The 23,832-nt window shown below is 37.5% G+C and overlaps 1 protein-coding gene across 8 annotated transcripts in view; it reads right to left on the bottom strand.

The window, feature by feature from the left end:
* EPC1 (enhancer of polycomb homolog 1) overlaps window positions 1-23,832 on the bottom strand; it is a 68,549-nt gene that overhangs the window by 3,675 nt on the left and 41,042 nt on the right. For 4 of the 8 annotated variants that reach the window (XM_084281756.1, XM_084281755.1, XM_084281751.1 and 1 more), the window contains 11 exons: window positions 18,262-18,421; window positions 16,501-16,646; window positions 16,179-16,385; window positions 15,649-15,797; window positions 14,141-14,300; window positions 12,670-12,846; window positions 12,477-12,566; window positions 12,242-12,390; window positions 10,657-11,009; window positions 5,124-5,207; window positions 74-192 (listed from right to left, as the gene is read on the bottom strand). In XM_084281756.1, coding sequence (XP_084137882.1) covers window positions 74-192; window positions 5,124-5,207; window positions 10,657-11,009; window positions 12,242-12,390; window positions 12,477-12,566; window positions 12,670-12,846; window positions 14,141-14,300; window positions 15,649-15,797; window positions 16,179-16,385; window positions 16,501-16,646; window positions 18,262-18,361 — 1,734 coding nt within the window. In that variant the 5' untranslated portion in view covers window positions 18,362-18,421. Of the gene's footprint in view, window positions 25-73; window positions 193-5,123; window positions 5,208-10,656; window positions 11,010-12,241; window positions 12,391-12,476; window positions 12,567-12,669; window positions 12,847-14,140; window positions 14,301-15,648; window positions 15,798-16,178; window positions 16,386-16,500; window positions 16,647-18,261; window positions 18,422-19,252; window positions 19,434-23,832 lie in introns of those variants that run through there. The other 4 variants (XM_084281752.1, XM_084281754.1, XM_084281757.1 and 1 more) reach the window with 3 other exon arrangements.

Here is a 23,832-nt window from a genome sequence, read left to right as displayed (position 1 = left end):
ACAGTTGACAATTAGAGATGAACCCTGGTGGGAAACAATGAGGGATAAATCATAGCACAGACAAATCCCTCACCTGTGATGTGTTGGCAGAGGAATTACTATTTGCTTGCTGTTGATGAATTTGTGCAAGCTGCTGTTTCTGCATTAGTGCCAGTTGCTGTTGATGTTGCTGGTATTGTTCGGCTGTAAATGCTGAACAAAATATAAAACGAGAAAATACTATATCAAAATATGTAGGTGTTGTGTATATAAACACATCTATTTTATCGTCCTAAATAAATAAAAAATACACCACAGCAGTTCTCTAAAGAGCCTTAATGCACCTTTATAGCAAGAAGGCTGTCATCCTTCTCAAGATTTGCTTGATTTAAGTCTTCTCTTTATACATATAAAAAAACAGCTTAAAGATTTCAATTGTTCTGCTGCATTTAGGCTGGTACCAAAAAAGGGAGGGGGAAGAAGGAACCAAAAATACAGTCAAAACCACCCAAAACTCTGTAATATCTAATTAAAAAATGTAGGTAGAAATGGCATCAGTTTCCACTTTTTTTTTTTTGTGAAGCTAAACTATCTGCATTAATGATAAAGCAGGTTTATATGCAAAAATTGGGAACTGCCTGTGAAACCATTGTTTTCAGCCCTCACAGATGACATTTTGAAGGTAGCAAGTACCTACAATGATAATTTATGTTTTAACTTTAGTTGAAAACTCTGAATTGGACAGGCTTACAACTGAACTACTACATCTACATCCTTCTCTAAAATATTTGAAAAGGTGACAGAAGTTAGAGCACGACAAATCAACTACAATTTTATCCAGCTACCCTGCAAGAAAAAAAATTGATCAAATATTGTGTGTACAGACTGACATGGGATGCCCAATGGAAAACGTGTCATTAGTACATTGATTAGCTTAGTACAATGATCTTTTTTTTTTTTTTAAATTTACGTTTCCTAAATAAAAGTCTGCTTTAAATTTCAAACTAAATCAAAAGCTGGAATTTGACTCTCTTTACAAGTTCAGCCTATGATAAAACTGAAGGAAAATCTTAAATATGTATCTTAGTTAGGAGCATCTCTGCAATCTTAAGTGCTGTAAATAGCATTCATACTCCTAGAATGCAAAGGAAGTTGTACTTTCAGGAAAGTTCACTATTGTTTGGCAACAAATAATCACTGCACTTAAACCTTGTTCATAAATTGTAATTACTGTTTGGTTAATCTTATTTTTCAGGCCTGCTTGCCTTTAGAAAACTAGTTTTAATTTTGATATAAACAATCTCCTACTTCTTGATATAAAAGGATTCTGAGGAGTAATTGTAGCCTATGTATAATCCTGAATAACAGGTTAATAAAAATGGATAAACAAAGTAAGAATTTGAAAAATTACTTGAAGAGAGTGAACACTGCTGAACATGTATTTTTCCAGAGTATTTATGATTTTTTAACATTTATTTTTTTTAAACATTGTCCAAAATCCTCTTAATACGTACTGGAAACAGCACTGAATTTTTACTGGTATTTTTGATATCTGAGCTCTTGAGGTCATAAATTCTTATTCAGCAGCTACATTCAGGTTACTATTTTATTTTATATTAACAGTCTTCAGCAAGTAGTAATGCAGGATGTTTATATTGCCATGCTAGTCTTAGAGCTAAATCTTACTTCAATTGGCTTCATTTCTTCAATGTTTCAAAGTCATTTCTAAGAGAACAGCTTAGAAGTAATACCACACAAAGTGCTTACTAAAAACCACCCTAGAATTCATAAACCAAATAAGGAGCTCACTGTTCATATTTTAATTCTACTTTATGTAAACTAAAAGCCCGTTATCACATTTATTTTTAAACTATTACCAAACACAGACAGCTAAGCAAGAAAGCTTTAGCAGACAAAGATTAGCGTGGGGATAGCTGAGGAAACTAGTAGCAGTAGTGGAAGCAGAAGAATTGAAATACTGTTCTGGTATCGATAGACACTTTATTTATCAGTTAGTAGCGACTTTCAACTTAATGCTTTAAAAAAACCCCAAGCTTCAGAATCTGCATGGTTTAACCAACATAGCGCTGTTTCTGAAGGTTCCACATACCAGTAAGGTATTTTACTGTACCGTACTTTGCAAATATACTTAAGATTAAAAATGTCCACTCTTGTACTCACATGTACCAGAGCATGATAGGCAAGTTAAATTTTTGAATAGCCAGTTTCAATTTTCAAGCTTTAAGTATATTTTAGGCTTTTAGTGTAGAGTTGTAGTAAACAGTTATCCCTGGCTTTACCAAATCCAAAATACTGCTTTATTTTGGAAAAAACGGAGCAAATGAATCACAGAATCATCTAGGTTGGAAGAGACCTCCAAGACCACCGAGCCCAACCTCTGACCTAACACTAACAAGTCCTCCACTAAACCATATCACTGAGCTCTACATCTAAATGTCTTTTAAAGACCTCCAGGGATGGTGACTGAACCACTTCCCCGGGCAGCCCATTCCAATGCCTCACAACCCTTTCAGTAAAGAAGTTCTTCCTAATATCCAACCTTAATCTCCCTGATGCAACTTTAGCCCATTCATAGCAGTCAAGAAGAAAGCCCAGACCTTAGTTGTACCCTTAGGCCTCCTGAGCTTTTGGTAACTGAGAAGTGGTATTGCTAAGCGGTTACATATTTGTGGTATTACTGGAGACCTTCAAGTCTTAAAAAAAAAAAAAATTAGCAGAGCAACAGACAACTGAACAACAGCAATTTCTGAAATTAAGAGCTTCAAGTTAAAAAAAGAAAAAAGGTATAAAAACATTTGATGGTTAAAGATGACACACGCTATTTGTTAAACAGATTATTGCTTCAGCAGCTCTAGATGGGAACACAGCATTTATAGACTTGTCCAACAGCATGCTAAGGACACAGCATTTAGATTTAGCATGTTTCCATCATATAGTAATGCCTACCCAATACTGCAGAATTTACTGAATTTAACAGTAACAAAGCATACAATTTCACTCGCTACACAGAATCCAACCAAGTTTCAACCGCTACTACAAATAAGACAATTTCAGAAAATCTCAACTGTCTTTCAGAGCTAACAACTGCACCTTCTCCAGAACCTTCTCAACATTTTCCAAGACCCTTTTAGCCACCTATACAATGGAATCAATTTTCCGACTTTCCTAATCTTAAATGTTACAAACCTTTAAGTTGCAACTCTACCTAGAGTGATCCACATCTCACGATAGCTCATGATAGTTACCAGAAGATGTGAAGCTCAAGTTATACTGTGAGATGAGGCCATACGAATGTTTCTCAGTTATTTTGCAGCATACCGTTCTCAACTGACATAATGAAAAGTGAATATAATTCTGAACTGTTACTAGTAGAATTCTGAATCAAGTTATGCCATTGCAGTTTAGACAGCCTCCAGGATTTTAAGTCACTACATCACGTTTTGCTGCTATTCTCTTCGTTTAACTGCTTGGGACAATACATGCACTTGTTCTGCAACTGTATTAATGCTACGCTTCTGCAGAAAAAAAAAAAAAGACTAAAGTATTCTGACTTAAAAACTGCAAAAAGAAAAGAAAGTAGCAAAAATAAGCTTTGGGAGTTTGCAGCTATGAATGCAAGGAAATCCCTTAGGTTAACCATGACTGATTGACAGGATAAATGAATACTTACAAATTATTATTTTTTTTTAGTATCTCCTTAGAGACAGCAACAAGTCCTCTGCAATAACTTAGATTTTCAACAAACTACACAATTGACTCATTGTATGTTTTCCTATGATCATTTAAGTGACTGAGATATTTGTAATCTTTTGGATAGTGACATACCATTTTTTGCTCAAATTAAGCCATTGAATAATATCTTTCAATTGTGTGTTTCTGTCTGACTTATCTACTATATTCTGTGGGATGCTGATACTCAAAGGGTGGTGGTTTCTGAAGCACAGGTTCACAGTGATGCTGTCAGCAGTTTTGTCAGATCCATAGTTCTCAGCAGTTTTACACTGCAATATACAACTATTTTTACACTGCTAACTAGTTTTACCACAGCACTGAATGTGTATTAGCCTTAAAACGCTGCAGCCTGCATGTAGTTTTCTCTGAAAATGCAAATCTTTTCCTGAAGTGGCTGAAACCAGTTAGAAGACAGGCCAGCTGCGGGATCCCTATGGACAGCAAATCTCAAGGAATTGTTCAGGGTATGGTAAATAGCCACAGCCTCCTCCTCTTGACTACCACTGCCAAGTCTTACTGTGAGGTGATGTGCTAGTTGCTCCTCTATTCCCCTGAAGTAGGAAAATACACACAAAAATATAGACTGCAAGAACCTGTTCCCTAAAAACCAGAAAATATATCCTGGGAAGCAGAAAATGCACGTGTAAACTCCTGGATCCTCTACAACCACCTCTCTTTTTTAACCTGAATCATAGATGCTCCCTAGAATTACCAGGGAAAGTGAGCAATCTTTGCGGAGTAAACACAATAACCTATCCAGGTTAATTCATATTAAAATAAAATTTAAAAAAACTTTAATACCAAGAAACTCAAACAGCCTGATTAAACCTTTCAGCACATTCTTCAGTCCTGTCAAACATCTGAAGAATTACATATTCAGAGTCATTAAAAAACAAAAGCAACTGCTTCATAATCTTAAGTATCCACTCTCACAAGGAGAAGTGCTATTTCAGTAGGAAAACTGAAGCATTAAGACATTAAGCTTATATAGGGTTAAAAGAACTCTGAAATTCCAATCAGCGCTAGATTTCCCGATCCTTCAGGCTGAGGTAATGGCCATTAACAAAGTAGTCTTGATCAAGTAACAGAAGATAGATCACATAACCAAAGCTTGCAATTGATAAAGTCCACAATTACAGAACTGCTAACTTTGTGGGAGGGAGATTATATATTGTGTTACGGTATTTTCATAAGAGAAATACATGAAAGCATCATACCCCTGCTGTACAAGAGAACAATTAGTGGTTACTAATGCCAAAGTGCATGCAAAGCAAACATCATTCACAATATTAAGTAATCCAGAACATCACATTTTCAATCTCTGTATTATGAGATGTTATCTGGCTTATACTGCCTGGTTAAAGATTTTCTACTGTATATCAAGTTCTCACCAGTGAATTCAGAAGATTGGAGAGACTTAGAGCCATCAGTGTGATTTAGTATTTGATGCACCAGGCCCAAAGATGTTTCACTTTCTGAAAAGAAGTTCAAGATTGATTTTACTTAAACATGGCATTATCAGACACCGAGAACATGATTATTAGGCCCCTGATTATTATTACGACAGCCTTATATTTCAGCACAACAGAATTCAGTGTGAAATTCCTATCAGAACTCTAAAGCTAGACATTATCAACTAAATATTAGGTCTACATACGTATTCCCTACATGGTAGTGGAAAAACAATCAGAAATGATTATTAAGGAGGATTTTTAATAGCCATTGAATAAAACTTGGAAATGCTTGCTATATATATTTGCCTGCCCATCATCCTCAATATAAATTTTCTAAGAAACATCACGACTACTCGAGGTACATGCAATTTACTCTGCAGATGATACCTGACCGCACTTGCATGGAATGCAGACCAAGTCTAACAATTTACAAAACCCCAAAGACCCAACAATTCAGGGCAAAGCCTTACAACAACTGACTTGAAGCTGAACAGGAAAAACTAGTGAAACTACAAAGTTTCTGAAAAAGGAATTACATCAAAGTCTCAAGAAATATGCAATTTTTTTCATAAATACTGGTTATTCCCCACCCCTCAGTCACATAATTTCCCAGAAGATTTTATTTTCAAAATTTCCTCCCTTCACTAAGCTGAGGGTGGCCAAAAACCTCCTGTTATTCCCAGAATCCATGTAGCTTTGAGGCTACTGTTCTTCACCTAAGATCTTAACATCTCAGCCGTGGAGGGGCTCAGACTTAAGTTCCAATGATAACTGAAAGTAGCCAATACAAACATCAGTTTTTTCATGACCAGGTTTATAATCCCCTTTGAAAACAGGTATTTCGAAAAGTGAAAATGGTAAAGCAAGCAGCAGTGTTGAGACTATTACAAATAGAAGGGTTAAATAAAAAGACCTGAACAGCCAGTGATGGCATGAAAGCAATAAAAAGGAAAGACAGGTCCTACTCTGGAGTGAGGAACTGCCAAAGAGATTGAGAAGCTTCCTTCTGGAAATGGAATGCCTTTGCTGGAGGTGGGCAGAGCATGGTAAGGGTGTCATCTACGCCTGATGAGAACACTTAAGCACCAAAAACTAGCAGAGATCCACCAACCAGCAACACAAGTAGAGACAGAAATTCTAAGAACATATTTGAGAAATGGAAACATAGTTCACCATCCTTCTAGACCCTTTAGTGTACATGCGCAAACTTGTTTTTCAGAAGCACATTGAAGCGTGAAAAAAAGGAACCAAGTTTACTAGGAAAAATGCTGTTTCTATGGAATTCCCACATAAAAAGTTACCGAATGTCAAAGCACAGCTTGTAGCACATTATCTACATCTCTAGTTTACAAGAAAGAAAAGGCAAGGTAAGCTATTCTGGATTCTTTAATAATAGCCTAGATGTCTGCAGGTTTGCATATAAAATACTATCTATTAATACCAAAGATAACTAAGAACTCTCAGGCTTCTGTCAAAACACAGACTTCTCAAAGCAAGAGTTACAGATTTAGTCTGCTTGCTAAGCAGACTGTAGTTAACTGTTAGCCTCTTTATGACTTGCAGACCTTCTCAAAGAGCTCTAACTTCTCTGCAAGGAAGGCAGTGAAGAACAGAACACAACACGGGTGCTTCACCTTGCTGCAGAGCCTGGGAGCTGGTGCTCAAACCTTTCACTAGCAGACTGGAGACACCAGCCACCTACTAAACCCAAGGCTGCAACGGGACCATACGTGCCATACAGTTTAACTGTCTCAGACTTTTATTTACTAGATGCCAACATCCAAAAATGAATGTAGCATTTAATAGCAAGTCTGCAGAAAAAAAGCAGTCTCTAGAATTCAATGCAGTTCCAAGACTGCCATTTGCCTGGCAGAACTAGATCAATTAATCCAGTAAGGAAGACAATGTCTGGCTCATGCATAGTTCAGATGAACACTTATGCCTCCTATATCCTTCAAACTATTAAGACACACTTGTGCCATCTCTGAAGATTATAACCTGGACTAGTAGTTAAACTGTCAGCAATACTGGCTCCTTTACTGCAGGAATTGTTCCATTTCATTCAGAGTGAACAGCTTCCCCACTGAACAACAGTTAATCCTCCACAAGAAGGAATTGTGCATTTAGACTCCTACCTGCTTTTCAGTGGTGTTGTGTAACATGTCTGAAGATCCTGAAATCTGGTCTTTTTGCAAGAGGGCAAAAGATGTCTTTTCCTAACTCTTCAGTAGATGAAAAGGAACCAGAACCACCCTCTTCAAAAGTGATGCTACTTTTCTTGGCTACCTGATCCTGCTGCCACGGTCTATCCCTTCAGCACACAAGCTGTCTCCAAGTAACTTGTAAGAGATTTAAGACATCCCTTCCTCAGCTGACACATGAAATCTCTATCCAACCACTCCATCTTCTATACATTTTTTTACGCTGAGCACTTTGAAAGCCAGTATCAGAACAGCTTGTTTCTTCAGGTGCTCACTTCAAAGTGAGCACAGAACACCTCCTGGCTCCTTGAGGAAATCTCTCCGATCTTCAGGGCAAAAACCAATGCTTCCTGTAGCCAGAGAAGAACGGTTGTGTCACAGCACACTTTTAATGAAAAAGCCTCTGAATAGCAGAGCAGCTTGAGATACCATCTTGAATTCTCGCCTGTGCTGACCACATCTGACAGATTTGAAAAAACAAGGTTTTCCACAGCTGTTTTTCCACATCAGCAGCATTTTGTTGGAGTTGTTCCAGGTGGAAAGAGCTCAACATTTCTGTAAACATCTTTCATATGGAACGGGACAGAACATTTCATGTGATGGCACACAGCAACATGACCACCTCTGCTAACCACTACAGAATCTCAAGATGGACCTCATCTTAAAGGTAAGCTATTTGGTTTGACCACAGCTCATGGCAGCAGGGAAGGGATGAAAGGCTTTTTTAAAATAGAAGTGCTTTAATCAGTGTTTCTGGCAACAAGACCTACTGCCACTTAAAAAAAACAATAAAAAAAAACAACCAAACAGATACTAAAATGCAGAGAACCGGAAACTAATACTAAAATAATCCACAACCACAAACTCCCAGCTTTAAAGGTAGCTAAGAACAAGGACTGGGGACACCCTACAGAATTGTTATCTGCAGCATTATCAGAGAAATTCTAATACAGATGTTAGATACATTGTGGTCTTTATAGGGTTTCCGACAAAAGGAAAACCTAAATCTGCAGCTGTAGCCTCAACTGATAAGCACCTTTGAAGAGGTTAAACTCATCCATGAGACATACAAAGACTCCCATCTGTAATCTGTGTAGACAACGTATCTTAAGGAAGACTTTAAGTCACTGAAAGAAGGCTTGAAATCAGAACGGCACTGATGAGTAAGACTAAGTTGTTTTCAAACACCTAACCCTAAAGACAACCATCATATCATCATATATAAAAAACCTCCGACATCTACACAGGTGCAGAAAATCCTGATTAAGATTACAAATAATTCTAGAAGTACAACTGACTTAGTCACACTGATAACAAATGACTACCCAGAGACTGGTAACTGATTTCAAGCGTGTCTATGAATTCAGATGTAGGTTTCTTTTTTTTTTCTTTTTTTTTTTTTTAAATGAAGTATATCACTCCTGTATTGACACTAAAAATATGAATCTGAACTTTACAACTTCTAAATTTTAAAGCTCTACATATTAACCCATTTTACACAGACAAGCCACTTGCAGTCAATTCCAAGCACAAATTAATGTAACGTGCAAGGCACTGAGACATCTATGTTACCTTCCCACATACTTCAAAATTCAGCCACATAAAAGCTTCTACAGAACAGATCACAATAGCAATTCCATTAATTTATTCACTTCCATTTAGGAGGTATCTTAATTATCTCTTTAAGAAAAAGAGATTCTATGAGTGTTACATTTAGGTATGCATATACATACAAATATATGCTTTGAATATAATCAGCTGATTTTTCAAGTCTCTGGTTTTCAGATATAACGTACTGCCTATCAACACTTCAGAGCATGTTTATAAACTATTCATCACACAGAGTTTTGTTTTCATACCAGTAACCTGGCTGGCATTACAGCAAAGTTCAGACTCCAGCTATTAGATGGATGATGCTCTTGTTCAGTTCTAGACCTGGTTTATTGATTTGAAGCATTACTTGTGTGGAGGGGCTGAATTCAAACACCAAAAGCCATATTTGGATCACAAGCCATAAGCACTACCAGCTTTAGCCCTAATACTTTTCCCAGCAAAAAGAGTCATAAGAGAGAAAAGAACGTGTGAAGGATGGCAGTGAGGACAATGACCTACTCTAGGACAGCAAGAAGAGGAAACATGAAATAAGGAAGCAGAACAAAGCTGCCCACTAAGTCTAAAAATGCAAGGAAGAAGAATTTTCAGAAAAAAATAGGGTGCAGGGAAGCAAGACAGAGAAATGAAGAAAAATATATTGGAGAATATGAAAGACCTGAGACACTAGGGCAGCACTCTGAGCAAATATTCCATATATCCCCTCAATCTGGGGAGTTTATTAGGTATATGTATCTATCTCCACTCTACTCATACATTTTCTAGGTGTTCTCAGTTTGTTTGGTTTTTTTTGAAAGATAAAATTCTAAGTAGAAACATCATTCCAGAAGCTTCTGAGAAAATTATAGAGAACTTCAAAAATTTGTTTAAAAAACAAGAACAGAGAATCCCACTTTTTTTATAAAAAGGTGAGATTTAACATATTAACTTATCAAAACTCAGAAGTTATGTAAGCTATATGCTAACCATGTAAGTACCAAACTGTCAGTGTGAAGAACTCAACATAGAGATACCATCCAAATATTCCAATGTAAAAACAATTAACACCACATCAAGTTTTCCTAGAGTCAGTTCCTCAATTCTGTAAGTGAGGTTCTAAACGAAGTAATCTGTCATTTGCTGACTAGACGTAGAGTCAGAGTTTTGCTGAGCATGAACAGATGCACACAGAGGGTGCGTGAATGGGTAGACTAGACATTTTTGGATGGGAAATGGCATTTACTTTTACTTAAAAGTCCAGAGTAGAATTCATAACCTCGCTGGCATTTTCATTACAAACATTTTAATTAAACATTTCCCACCACCACACTTGCACTGTGACAAAAAATGGAATAGTGTTATAATCAGCATTTCAAAAATATTTTTAATTTTCGAAATCCAGATCTTCAGAGTTACCTTTACCCTATACAACACTGTTTCTAAATAACCACATTTCTAAAATTCTACTTAAATAGCAAGGTAGCATTTGCATAAGTTTGAGATGCAGTACACTACTGTTGGCAGTAACTAAAAATAAACATTCTGCGTAGCAAAGATAAAAGATGGGTTGCTACCATCCAAATAGATCATGAAGCAAAGTATGGATGACCTAACGATATTCTGAATTTTCTGAGTCAAGTTTAATATTTCTGAAAGGAAGTTTGTCAAAATAAACATACCAAAATGTGCTGAACCACTGCTACTTTTGCTTTGTATAGAGGTACTGCATATCTGGGTCCCGGGTTGTGCTGTGCCTGTTCGATTTACACCCCTGTATAATTTCTTACAGGAGAGTTCCTCATTGTCACTGTCATGTAGGGATGGTGTCCGAGGCCTAAAATGTCGCCATCTACATGATTTGATATTGACTAGTATTTGACTGAGGTCTTTTGAGAAAGATTTGTCCGAGGTATTTGTTTCTGAGGTATTGGCAAATTGACTGATTGAAGAGTGTTGTGATGAGGAAAGCATTTCCAAATCCAGCTGATGAAATGTATTATCGTAGTCCGAATGCGCTCTGTCTAGTAGCACCCTAAAACAGAAGAACAATGCAGAATTACATTGGGGCAAGAAAATACCAATAAAATCACCAGTTTGCCATGTGTGCTCAAGGAAGACATACATAAACAAATAGAAGAAACTACACAAAACTATTCTACACCAAGAAATCCCTGAGATCAGGCACATGAAGTATAACTATATATTCAGTACTTTTCAGGCAGCAGTATGTTGATGTTTCTCTTTCCAGGTATGTACTAGCTTTTACTCTATTAATGGCTGACGCAAAACATTGTGTATATATTATGACAAAGCAACGGACACAATTTCCCCCCCCCAACCCATCAGGCTGGAAGACTTCTGCAGTACAATGAAGAAATACAATAAAATTACTTACGTAACTAAATGCAATCCAAATGTCCTCTTAAAGTAACTTCAATTTAAGTGCTTTACTGACATATAAAATGAATATACCTACAACCATCCCATGAAGTGCCAAAAGCTATCACACATTACTTTCCAAATTCCCCTGCAAAATGCCAGTAAGAGCCTTCAGTTTCTTATCTGACTCGCCAACAGAATAAGACACTCAAAGCATTTATTTGAATGTCAAATCACTTTTTTAATTAAGATTTAAAAATGACTGGGATGTCAGTATTAGAAGACATCAGTATTAAAACACAAGTTATTTAAGAAACAGCACTTATACTAAATAGTAAATAAAAAATAGAAATAGCACTTATACTAGTTTCCAAATTGTTTCCATTAAAGAAGCTCAGAAATAAAATGCCTGAAGTAACAGTCCTTAATTCTTCAACATTTTGGGCCATGATTAGAACTTGAAACAGTTGTCACTTTTAAATATTTCTCCCTAAAATTATCCGCTACAGCAGATGCAAAATCAGAAATGCATTTTCTGAAAACTGATTTTTGCTATCATCAAGTACTTTTATTTGAAGACAACTACACAAGTCATTTAAATATGAAACACCAATTACAACTAAAAACATATGCTTGTTTTCACCTTAGCACTTAAGAGTAGCAGCAATAAAAATATTTAGAAACATTTAAGCAAGCAGTAAGTACTAAGTGGCTTCCACTACAGCATCATCAGCTGAAGAAGCTATCAAATAAGTATACCAAATGCCAACTTTGTGATGTCTTTTTCCCCCCCAACTTTTCTATTTTCAAAGATGTCTTACTGATTTATTAAAAAAAACAAAAACAAAAACAAAAAACTAACAACACCAATTATATAGTGCTTACCTTCCACCACGGCCGACCCGTCTTCGTGCAAACCCAATACACCTCTGGGGTACAGTCAGAGTGGTTAAGCAGTATCTATAACGCACATCTCCTAATCTTCCCTCTTTAGGGCTACTCCATGGCCAGTTGCCAGGTTGGTCTAAATGAGGCTTAAAATAATTTTAAAATAATTAGACATATGAATTTATCCTACAACAATGCTCTGTCTTATGATACGTAAGGAAATTCTACTTACAGCATAGTACTGACAGCCTGCTTTCCTACGGAAGGCAAAAGGACCATCGGGATCATTTTCTTCCTCAGCCTCCGAAGAACCAGACAAAACCTTTAAAATGGGGGTAGTGTTGGTGAGGAAGAGATATTAGTAAATTCTTGAGTTTTACTTCTATTATTTCCCTAACAGCAGCATAAAATTCTGGAGATACTACCTGGGAGAGAGGTTCTTCATCCGAGCTAGGAAAATCATACTGATTCAAATCTTTAGCATTAAAGACTGGCAGTGCAGCAGGACTCGTCTGTTGAGGAGTAGCAGCAGCAGACGAAGGTAAGACTTTTGGCTTCTTCTCATACTTTCTTTTGGGTCGAATAACATCAGGTTTATCTTGCTGCAAGGAAAGAAAAATAAAGTCAGCATATAATGCATATAAATACACACAAATTAGATTAAAACAGGAGTTTCCCCAAACTCCTGCATAAGAAAGCTGAAGAGCAAACTCATCTCTCTAACATCTTGATACCAACACAAGCAGACATTTCATGAATGGTTGTTTATCACTTCCATGAATTGGAACGTTTAATAGATACGGTGAATTAAGTACTACTTCCTCAACCACTATCATCGGTAGAACACCAGTGGTCAAGATAAAAATACTATTTTGGAAAATTAGACCAAAATATATACAATGGTGCCTTTGGGCACCATTTTTACTTGCTAACATATACAGGTGTTTACGCAGTATTAGGGAATTATCAAGTATCAAACAATCCTTTAAAAGACAGAAGTTAGACTTCACAAAGATACCTAGCATCTCAGAGAATAAAAATTAAACACATTTCCTCATACTATGCAAATACATTTTCCAAGTTTCTAATAGAGAGATTTATTTCAAGCCTTCAGACACTACATCAACCCTGCATAACTAGTAGGCAAGTACACTCCAGCAAAAGCTTTAATTGATTCACTCTATTTTGTCGGATCTGGAACAGTCTTTATACATTCCTCAGGTATAATAAATATTTGTTTAAAATTAAAGTTGTACTTTAACACTTTATCCTATGTGATGGGACTTATTGAATGTGCTAAGTTGGTGGCACAACAGCTATGTTACGTATGGCACAAAGCCAGGAGAAAAAATATTGTTTAACTGTCTGAATCAATACATTATCCAAAAGTTAAATAGAAAACCAGCATGCTAGGAAAATCAATGGATCAAATTTTAAAAAGAAACCCTCCATATTAAAATAGATACATGAATTTAGAACAGTGTAAGCCTTTTACTTTTTTAGACCTCATTTTTGTAGAATATTTAGGTAATAAATACAACTTTGTTCAAAATATCCTAACACCGTAGACAGTATCAAATAAAAAAGGTTAATACCAATTAGTGCAAGAATTTGTTACAATTGTATGCGCCCTTGTCTCCAGTTCATCTATACTCCTTTTATTTCTGTCTTAAGGAATTCCAATAGTTCCTAGGCTATTATCATCACTCCAGCAGAGTGAAGTATTTTTCTCCTATTGCAGCTTTGCTGCTGTATTTTTCCTGCCAGTTGTAGTGTTTTTCCCCTATCAGAAAGTGTCCCCCCCCACCCAGTTAAAAATGTTTTCCACACTGTCTTATCCTGTAGCTTACACATGTAACAGCATGAACTATTAATTCCATTACTGACATTACTCACTTTATTAACTTTAAATTCTTTCAGTTCCATAGTTTCTTGATGTTTGAAAGGACTGCTGTTAGTCACAGGAATGATGGGAATAGCATAGGTAGGTTTAATTGGCTGCCGCTGTGCCATGACCTCAGACACAATCTCTCCACTGTAGTCACCCAAATTATACCTGAAATCAGAGTGGTTTTTATTTTCTTACTTGTTAGAATATTTACAACACACATCTGGTAAAAAAAAAGTTATGTGACAGTCAAACACAGATGAATAATACTTGCAACCTGGGGTAAGAGGAGGTCCAGGGTGACAGCCAGAAGTACAAAAATCATTGTTCCAGAGAAGGGAGAGGAGGAGCTAATGACACGCAAACTTTATTGCAATAAGTGGTTCTGACAAACACAAGGATGACTATCTGTAAGGCATTATCATCTTTTGGAGATTTAAGTGGAAGAAGTGGAAATAAAAACTTGATGGAAAGAACAGGGCAGGCTCCCCCCCCAGCAACAGTACCACTTAAAAATACACCTTTATCACAAAAGGTTTTAAACAGTGAGGCAAAGCACCTTATTCACAAATCCTCTTTTTTGCATAACAGTTTTGTAGGAAATAGAACCTTAAAATGTATTGCATTTCAAGTCCTGTGTGAAGTACTAAGGTGAAACTTAGTTTTTCAATATGAAGTGGGCATTAGTCATTCCTCTATTCAACAGCTTGTTCTCTTTGAAAAAGCTAGGGGATTTCTCCCCTCTCTAGTTCTGAAGATGGTCAGTGCTTGAAAAAGTGCACCTGATATAAAGATCAGACTGATATTTAACTTGTTGAACTAACTCAAGTTACTTTTAGAGATTTCAGTCTGACTCAGTGTTTAACTTTTCAAACACAAATCCTTAAGCTGGAGAAATCTTATTCAGATTCTAAGTATCAATTGCTCCACAGTGTGGACAACTCCACACTGCAAATGTTATTCTCGGTTGATCAGGAAAGTGACAGCTGATAGAACAGAGCATTTGGTCTTTGGCACAGCTGTCAAACAGGATGTCAGAAGAAATACTAGTTGGAGATGACTCACAGAACAGCATGTTATGCTGTATGAAATGCCTGTTTGTTTTCATGAGGGTATTAGATCAAGCTTTGCTACAAAGAACAGAGATAATGAAGAAAAGGAAGAAGGTAATGCTTAGGAAGGACCTTAAAAATAACTGTCATTTCCTTCAAAGCAGTAAAAAAGTTTAATGTATTAAATTCCTTTGGAATTTACCTGAAATCATGAGCTCTCTTCCTACATAACATATAGGACATGATACATATATTTGAATACAAAGAACAAAACCAGTGTAGGTTAAGGTGACTGGCCACTTTTCCACGAGTGACTCCCTAAGTTTTATCTGAAGTGTGAAATCTGCTATACCATAACAGTGAAGTCTGAACATTTATTTTATAAAATGTGAGAGATTATTTTAAAGTATTAATGGGAATATAGTTTCCAAAGCTTTCTGCAGCACGTTTTCAAGAAGTGTTACCTCTTTTCGATGATTTCCAGTGTTAAATGCAGCAACTCCCTCTTGCTTTTTTCCCTTCTCTTTATCATTTCCAGGATGGTAACTGCACGACTTAAATCTCGACGCAGCTTAAGCATCTTCTCATAAGATGCTTCATCATTTTTTCGATTCTGTAGATACACAGCATTTTATGGTTTCCCACATCATTTAAATTACATAATCTGAACTAAAGTTCTAAGTATTTATGTGTTGAAAAAAAATCACAAGCTAAAAAAAAAAAATGAAGAGAAACATAGGCCAGTATCAATGAGCTACAGTTTACCACACCACCATCATAAGTAGGTTTAGCAGCAGATTTAGTGAAAAAAATACAAATTTTCCTTTAATAGCTGGCCTACAGTAGTTTATCTTTTTTCCCTTGCAAATTAAAAGCAAAACAAACCAGTCAGCTTTTATTATTTTACACTACATAGCAAGATTATTTCTTTAGATAAGCTTTTTTCTGAGAGGACAGAAGGAAGAGAATGAAATGGAAGGATTAATCTACTTACTTTCCTTGTCTGCATCTTTTCTGTTCGTCTTCTAAAAGCAACATAGGGATCATTTGTGCTAGAACCATCTCGCTTCTCTTGTTTCACTGCTGGGATAAGAGAGGGCCCTCGACAGTTTTTCCTCTTTTTAATCCAGTACTCGTACACTTCTCTGATCAACTCGTCATCTTCCTTCAGCAATAGCTTGGCCTCTTGCAGGCTGACTGGCTAAATGTAAAACCCAGTATGTTATTGTCATATAGTCATATACATAAATAGTCATACACATAAATAGTGCATATTTTAGGTTTTATTTATTTTTTAATTCAAAGTGATGTTGTACCTGCTGACCACTGCCCTTTTCTAGTCGGTCTATCATCTCTTCAAATTGTAAAGGAGAGATATCCATTCTTTTCTTCAACTTATTCACAAAGATCTCATCTTCTGAATCCAAGTCATAATCCGGCTGCTCAGCATCCAAACTAAAAGCTGAATAATACAATGAAAAGTTAAAAGCTGAATAACACAATACAAAGTTAGAGTTACAGTTTTACTACAGAAACGCTTTGTACTCCAGACACTGCTATTAGAATATGCCAGATTCTTTGAAACACAAAACCAAAATAATTTGTTTGAACACCACAGTAATATTACTTAGAAGCTATATTTAGCTTTCTCTTTTTAAAAAAATTATACCATTAAATTCAGGAATAGAAGTTGACATCTACTTGGATATGCTTTTATTAGCCAATGAAAACTTGCTGGTGACTAAGACATCCAAGTTTTTGACCTCATTGCTTTCAGTAAGAAACTGTTAGATTGGTCAAACTTTTCAATGCTCTCTAGTATCCTACAGCTTTACTGATTATCAACTTCTGAAATTAAGTCTCTACCCTACATGCATCTTAGAGCTATTTCAACAAAACTTTGGACAGACTGTATTACAGAGACCTCACATACATTCTCATCCATTATTTTTGTGACCTAAAAGCATCAGGCCAAACTGGTCTACCAGGATGGCCTACCCAACATAGCAGGTAATCTTCAAATACAAATGATGACTTGCAGAACACAAACTGTTCAATTTTCCACAATATCCAATGAAAATGCAGCATTCTGCACCCAGAACAATACCTCCCAGATTCTTGCATCTTTTGTGTTTTAGTTTGTAAGAGATAATTTCTCCAAGTGAGTATTTCACACTGTAAAAAGTATGACTTGATTTAAAAAAATAAATAGGCAGAACAGAATACAACGGAAGACAGTCATTTCAGCTGTGAGACCACTAGATAAGGAAAAGAAGAATGAAAAAGCATACCCTAATATCAGCATGGAAGACTCCTAGCATTGGTGTCTCCATTTGCCTCTTAGAGCATGCTCCTAATTTAGCTTATCATTGAAGCTCAGATGGATACAGAAATCTAACATGTAGCCAACGTTATTTAGGCATAAGATCTGTTTACATACAACAGATACTACTTTTTACATTCTGATAATTGCACTATGCAACAAAGTTCTGAAACAGTTTGTATTTTTTATAATGTTTTCAGAACTTGTTCAAACTAACATGGAACTCACATCAAGCTCACAGAACTGCCATCTTCCAGTAAGAATAACATCCTAACACCTTTAGAAATCATTGGTGAGATCAAAAAAAGCACCTACTTTTAGATGTAGAATACTTCCATCCATGCATAGACAAATAGTACTAATACCACCATTTCTGCTTGACTTCCCAATCCACTCTGTCGTATTATCCTGGTTAAGCTTCAGTGAACAGGTAGTCTGTTCCTGAAAGTAGCTGTTTCTCTTAAACTAGATTCCTGAAAGCTGTAACTACTGAATGCCATGGAGAGCAAAAATGGATCTTTGCGACTGCTAAAATTAGAGTTTTAATGGACAGACTCAAGAATGATATCTATCTACTTCTTGATCAAGAATTTAATATACCTCTTCAGTAAAAAGTACACATTCCTTTACATGCTAGACAAAATTAATTCTCAGAAGTTAGTTTTGATGTGAGCCCAGACATTTGTAATTTCTTGAATGAATGACTGGCATAATAAAGTTCTTGTTGCAGACTACAATAGATCACTGTACTTACGCTGTATGTGAATCAGCTGCTTTGGCATTTTAAATTCTCCAGGATATATAGATTCATAGTATGCAATATTACTTTCTGCTTCTGGGACTGGTATAACCATATTATCCCTCTTCTCTCCATATACTTGTTGTGCTGAGATAGCCCGTTGGAGATGATGTTCCTATAAACAAACAAAAAGTCAACGTAAAAATACGAGAAAGTATTTTCAGAGATTAGACTTTCAAAAGTTGAAGCAGACTTTTTTTTTTTTTTTTTGCAAATGCTCACATTCGAAATCCCTGAGACTTCTCTGACACACAAGAAATCAGTATCACACACTTCATTCAAAATACGCTCCATAAACTGGTAGCTTGTTTCCAGTAGGTGGAGCTCTCCCTCTTACACAAATACACAGGACTTCAGTTACTAAACTTAGTTAAGTTGTATGTTCTTGGCACACCGAGCTACACAAATCCATCTGTACGTATTTCTGGAGAGATTTAAGATCGATTACACATACAGATTATAACAAGTAGCCGCAGACAGATATTCACTTCAGCTTTTTTCTGTACTTGTTATGACAATTTATAGACAGTGATGCCAGAAAACCAGAAAGGAGGCCTACTATCACCTCCTATTAAGAGAAGCAACTGTTTTTATCCAGATAAGAATGTCTTCAGGAACCACTTGTTTATTGCAATGCTTCCCATTATCCTCCTTTTTCCCCTCCTAATCCATCGAAGTTTAATATTAAACTATAAGCTGTGACGAGAATAATTAACCATTAGAAAACTGCGATTGTTTTTCAAGCTTAGAAGTAAAATACATTTACATTCCTTACTACAGTCTGTGTAACAGATCAACAATATTATGAATTCCAATAATTTTTTGATGCTACTATTCAAATGCATTCAATACTTCCCAGGGCACTGCTAAGACAGCAAGTAGAATTAGCAGAGTTAATACGGAGCTAAAAACCAACAGATGTGCATGTATATAAAAAATTATTTACCCACAGAATAAAATAGTATTTTCTGCCTATTAGCAAAGCAGGTTCTCTAAGTTCCTGTGTTCAGGCATTTCCTCCCAAGCACTCAGGAAGCCAGTGCTGCATCAGTTGTGTCCATGCAGCTCTCAATGGGATGCTGCAAAGCTGGTTACTGAAATAGCCCACACTAGAAGTACAGCAAAACAGTTGGTAGAGAAGGTAATTGGTTTCAGTTTTGAAGTGAAAACATAATAGTTTTCAACCATATAGTCTGATTACACCTTTGTCAGACTTCAGTTTACCCCTCTTCAGTACAATAACAGCTATTAACATCTTTCATCTGAAAGAATTAGAAGAAAATTATAAAAATGGCTTTACTGTAAACTACAGAACCAGAACGTAGCCTCAAACTGAAGCCCGCTGCAAGGTGTAGTTCTGTTTCCAGAATTGACAAGGTTTTAGCTTATCTTTTCTTCAAGCTAGCTACAGAGATTTTTCAGGTTTGTCCCCTGTTAATCAATTTCTATATGAAAAGAGACTAATCTTGAGGAGACATCACAGAGTCACAAGCAGAATTCACAAAGCTTATTTTGATCCTCTAGCATTTGACAAACATAGCCACGTCACATGGGAGACACAGCACCTAAAATGCTTTTTTTTTTTTTTTTTTTTTTTTAAAATCACAAGAGGCATTCTACTAAATAACAGAAAATAAGCATAAAGGCAACCTCCCCACACCCCAAATTCTCACGTTTGGGCAGAAATTAGCACCAGCAACTTTGCACCTAGCTTCAACAACTCAGCCGGTGGCTCAGCCCATCTCTCCCCTGACAATACCTACAATCAGGCATGATTGGTAGCTCTGGAAGCTCTCATGTTTAAACATGAAAGCATGTTAAAAAAAACACTACAGTTACCTAACCTACTACAGCTTCCAGTTTCTGTTCTGCAGTCGTTCGCTGCTGTGATTGCACAGCTGATTACTCCCACTCAAAGGCAACACTTCATTCATCCGAGGCTGGAACCTGGTATTTAAAAATGCAGTGGTTTCCTCCTCACTTTGCCAGAACGATTTTGTATTCTAAACCCTAACTTCTAATCCTAACAGGCTGGCCGCCCTCGATGTTATGTTGGTTTATTACATGGGTGCTGTAGTCCAAGACATTCCTGAAAACACCAACAAGTGTTTCAAGACAGAGCTCCTCGGAAATTCAAGAAGTCCTTTGACTTCAGCCATCCTTTTCCAAGTAGAGCTATCCGGACAGATACACATCCTCTGTACAGCAGCTATCTGCCACGTTAGGCTACCAACACCAGCTTGTAATATCAAAGAGCATTTTAAAAGTCAAGTGCAACCATCCACTAGGTCCCTTGGCCTGCTGCAGAAGGAAGTTGGACTGGCTTAACCAGGTTTTTCGTTTGAAAAACTCTTATTATTGTTCACAAAGAGATTATCTTCCAAGTGATCAGTGGGGCCAAATACTTCTCATTATCCATACTCCTCCAGGAAGTGCAGTAAAGCTGCTGGTCTGAAATCCTCCAGCTCCCACCTTTTCAACAGTTTTTAAAGCAGCGCAGTTACAGAGCCTTTCCCCTTCTCCTCTGGAACATTATCTGTCCCTCAGAAGTTCTCAGATAGCTGTGAAGTTGGTTCAAACCGCTTCTCTGAGTGCCTAGCATGATGTTTAGATGGCTTAGTCACGCTCAAAGGCTGTAGTTGTCACGTCCAAAGGAAGCTCATGCACCAGCTAACTGCCACTGCAAGGCGCAGTGCCCCTCGTTGCTGTTCCCTGATTTATCACTGCCTCGCCAGACTGATCCTAGGACAATTTAGGGCATGAGACAGCTCTTGCCTGTTATTCCCCTGAAAGCAATTAGCCTTCTGATAAATTAGCTCCCTCAACTGCCAGGGGCTGGGAGAGAGGAAGAAGAGAGAAAGATGATCCCCTTTGGCAGAAGCTAGCCAGAGTGGCTTAGCTGCATAAATCATTAAAAATCATTCTTTTTTAAAAATTGAATACCGAGGGAAAGAGAACAGACTTATGAAAAGCCCTGTCACAAATATTTTTAGCCATCTTAGCATCACGTATAATCAAGAGGTCTTCCTCTTACTATGAATACTTACAGAATATTCTCTTCTTACCCTGCATACTTTGCATAAGAAGCTGTGGCTGCCCCATCCCTGGAGGTGTTCAAGGCCAGGCTGGATGGGGCTGTGAGCAACTTGGTCTGGTGAGAGGTGTCCCTGCCCACAATGTGGTGTGTGTCTGTGTGCAACTGAAGGGTTTTTAAGGTCCCTTCCAACCCAAACCATTCTTTGATTTTAACTATTACTTGCTCATATATTATTTGTTCCAACTCACCAGTTTCCATGCAACTGGATTTTTGAGCTGTTATCCTTCCTATTGGAACTATGCTGGAATAGCCTGCAGTTGTCTTACTACCACTCAGAACTACTGAAAAACAGAGGAGTTAGCACTTCCTTCCCTCTCTCAACTTGCTTCCTTTGGATCTTTCATACATACCCTGTTTAACAACCAGTTATTGAAATGTATTCTTTGCTTCTGATATTTTTCCTTTACAGAGAAGTAAACCACGTTCATGGTTATATTCTCACTGAAGCTGCCTTTCACTTTCACAGGAACTCCACCGTTAGGCACATATCCAGAAAAGCTTTCCTCTCACTCTCGGTTGCTTTCTCTGCCTGATATAAAGGCTAGTGGTAATACAACCTTGGGAGCTGTCCCGCTGTGATGCTAATTTGATCCACGACTTTCAGAACAATGGCACTGTTCCACAAATTTCATTCCCCCTACCTTGTGCAGCACTGATGCTCCTCCAAATTTGTGTTTAAGCCTAGTCAAAGAGTTCAGCCCAAAGTGAAAAATCTGCCTGCTTACCCTCCCTCCCCCCAGTTAATTCTCCATCAGGATAGTTTCCTGCCCGGCTCATCATGAGCTCAGACAATCCCAGAGTGAAAGGGCTGCAGTAAGAGCACTCCGACCAGATACAAGGTCTGAGGAAACAAGCAGCTTCATCACTTTTTGCAACACCCAACCATTAGTATGAAACTACACCTTATTGATCTATATTCCTGTCCTGAAAGGTAACTGGGCAGCTAAAATTCCAGCACTAATCCTTGTATTGCAGATTACTCTGCTACTTGTTTAAACCAACAAAAGCTCAACAACTACTTTTCAACTTTCTCTTCTTTCCTCCAGTCTTCCTCTAATTTGAGGGTCTACAGGAAAAGCCCACTGAAACAGCAACCCTTCTTCTGACTACCCAGAATGGAGCAAGGTGTGATATTTTTCCTGAGCAAAACTACACACAAACACAACTCTTTATTCTGTAGGCTTCCTTTCTATTAGTTCTTAAGACAAAGTCTGTCACTTGCATCCACTTTTATTGTATTGCTATTGCCAAGTGGATTCCAAACGATCAGAGCGAAAAGATGATCTAAAGCAAGAAGGCATTAACAAGGGCACTGGGGAAAGCAGGATTACAGCAGAGCAGCAATCACTGCAGCCTCAAGGAACAGCCGCGAGCTAAGGAATTACAACTTTTGTTCTGCTTTGATTTGAGGAGCAACAAGACCTCTCTCAGATGATAATGCAGGAATTCAAGGGTAATTGTTCAAGTGCAGTACCTGCTCAAGTCACATTTCTAGCATGCAACATAAAAGCCATACGTGCCCTATGTGCAGAGTGCACACATAGCTTTGTATATTATAATTAAAATGCCACAGACAGCATACTGTAATTCTGGCTCAGCCCGACTACAAGTAATCGTGTAATAACTGAAATCAAACAGTATTTGCTTCCTTTCTCATTTTAGTAATACTTGGTGAGGTTTTGGCAACCAGACTGCTTGCTGGATTCTACGTTAGAGTTTCTCAAAGAAAACCCGCACTGACAGGGCACAAAGATTACTTTGACAAAATACTTAGTCTGCAACACGCCTTGTAGACAGACTATATTCAAAGTACGATAACCACAACACAAAGCATTTGAAGTGATCAAATAAAAAGCCCAAGTGACATAATCGTGTCACTAGCAGTTGAACAAACCTGACGGGACGTGTAGTGTTGTTCTGTTATGGCAGCAGCAAAGACTGCATCTTATTAAAAATGAAAGGAACAATCCACCATTTTGCAATTTGATTGCTTTTTTCCCCCCAAATACTTCACTCCAGAGCTCTTTAAGGAAGTGCTAATTTAAAGCACCACTGTTTGCAGAAATTGCCAAACCAGCCAACTCTGCAGCCCCCCGTGCAGAGCAGCTCCCCCTGAGGATGCTACAGCTGATTCTCTCAGTGCTGGCCATCCCGGCACACCACTGCCCACTCCCTACCCTCCACGGACCTGCTGATTTACATCAGAATGCCCTGTGAGGATCCTTTGCATCCATCCAACATGACCGTCTCACAGCTCACACTGCAATGCCTGATGCTTAAGACCTACAAATGACGCCAGTTTCAACAGGCAGTTGTCCAGAACCATGAGGTTCACAACAGTTACACTGAAACAGCTGAGACAAAACTGAGGGCACACAAGTATACAAACTCCCAGACCTGCTGTTTTTAATGCACTTTTTTTTATTAGC

This window comes from Netta rufina (genome assembly GCF_964035555.1).
Source record: "Netta rufina genome assembly, chromosome: 2".
Taxonomy (NCBI): domain Eukaryota; kingdom Metazoa; phylum Chordata; class Aves; order Anseriformes; family Anatidae; genus Netta; species Netta rufina.
Note: the sequence above shows the minus strand (reverse complement) of the source record. Positions and strands in the feature narration are given on the sequence as shown.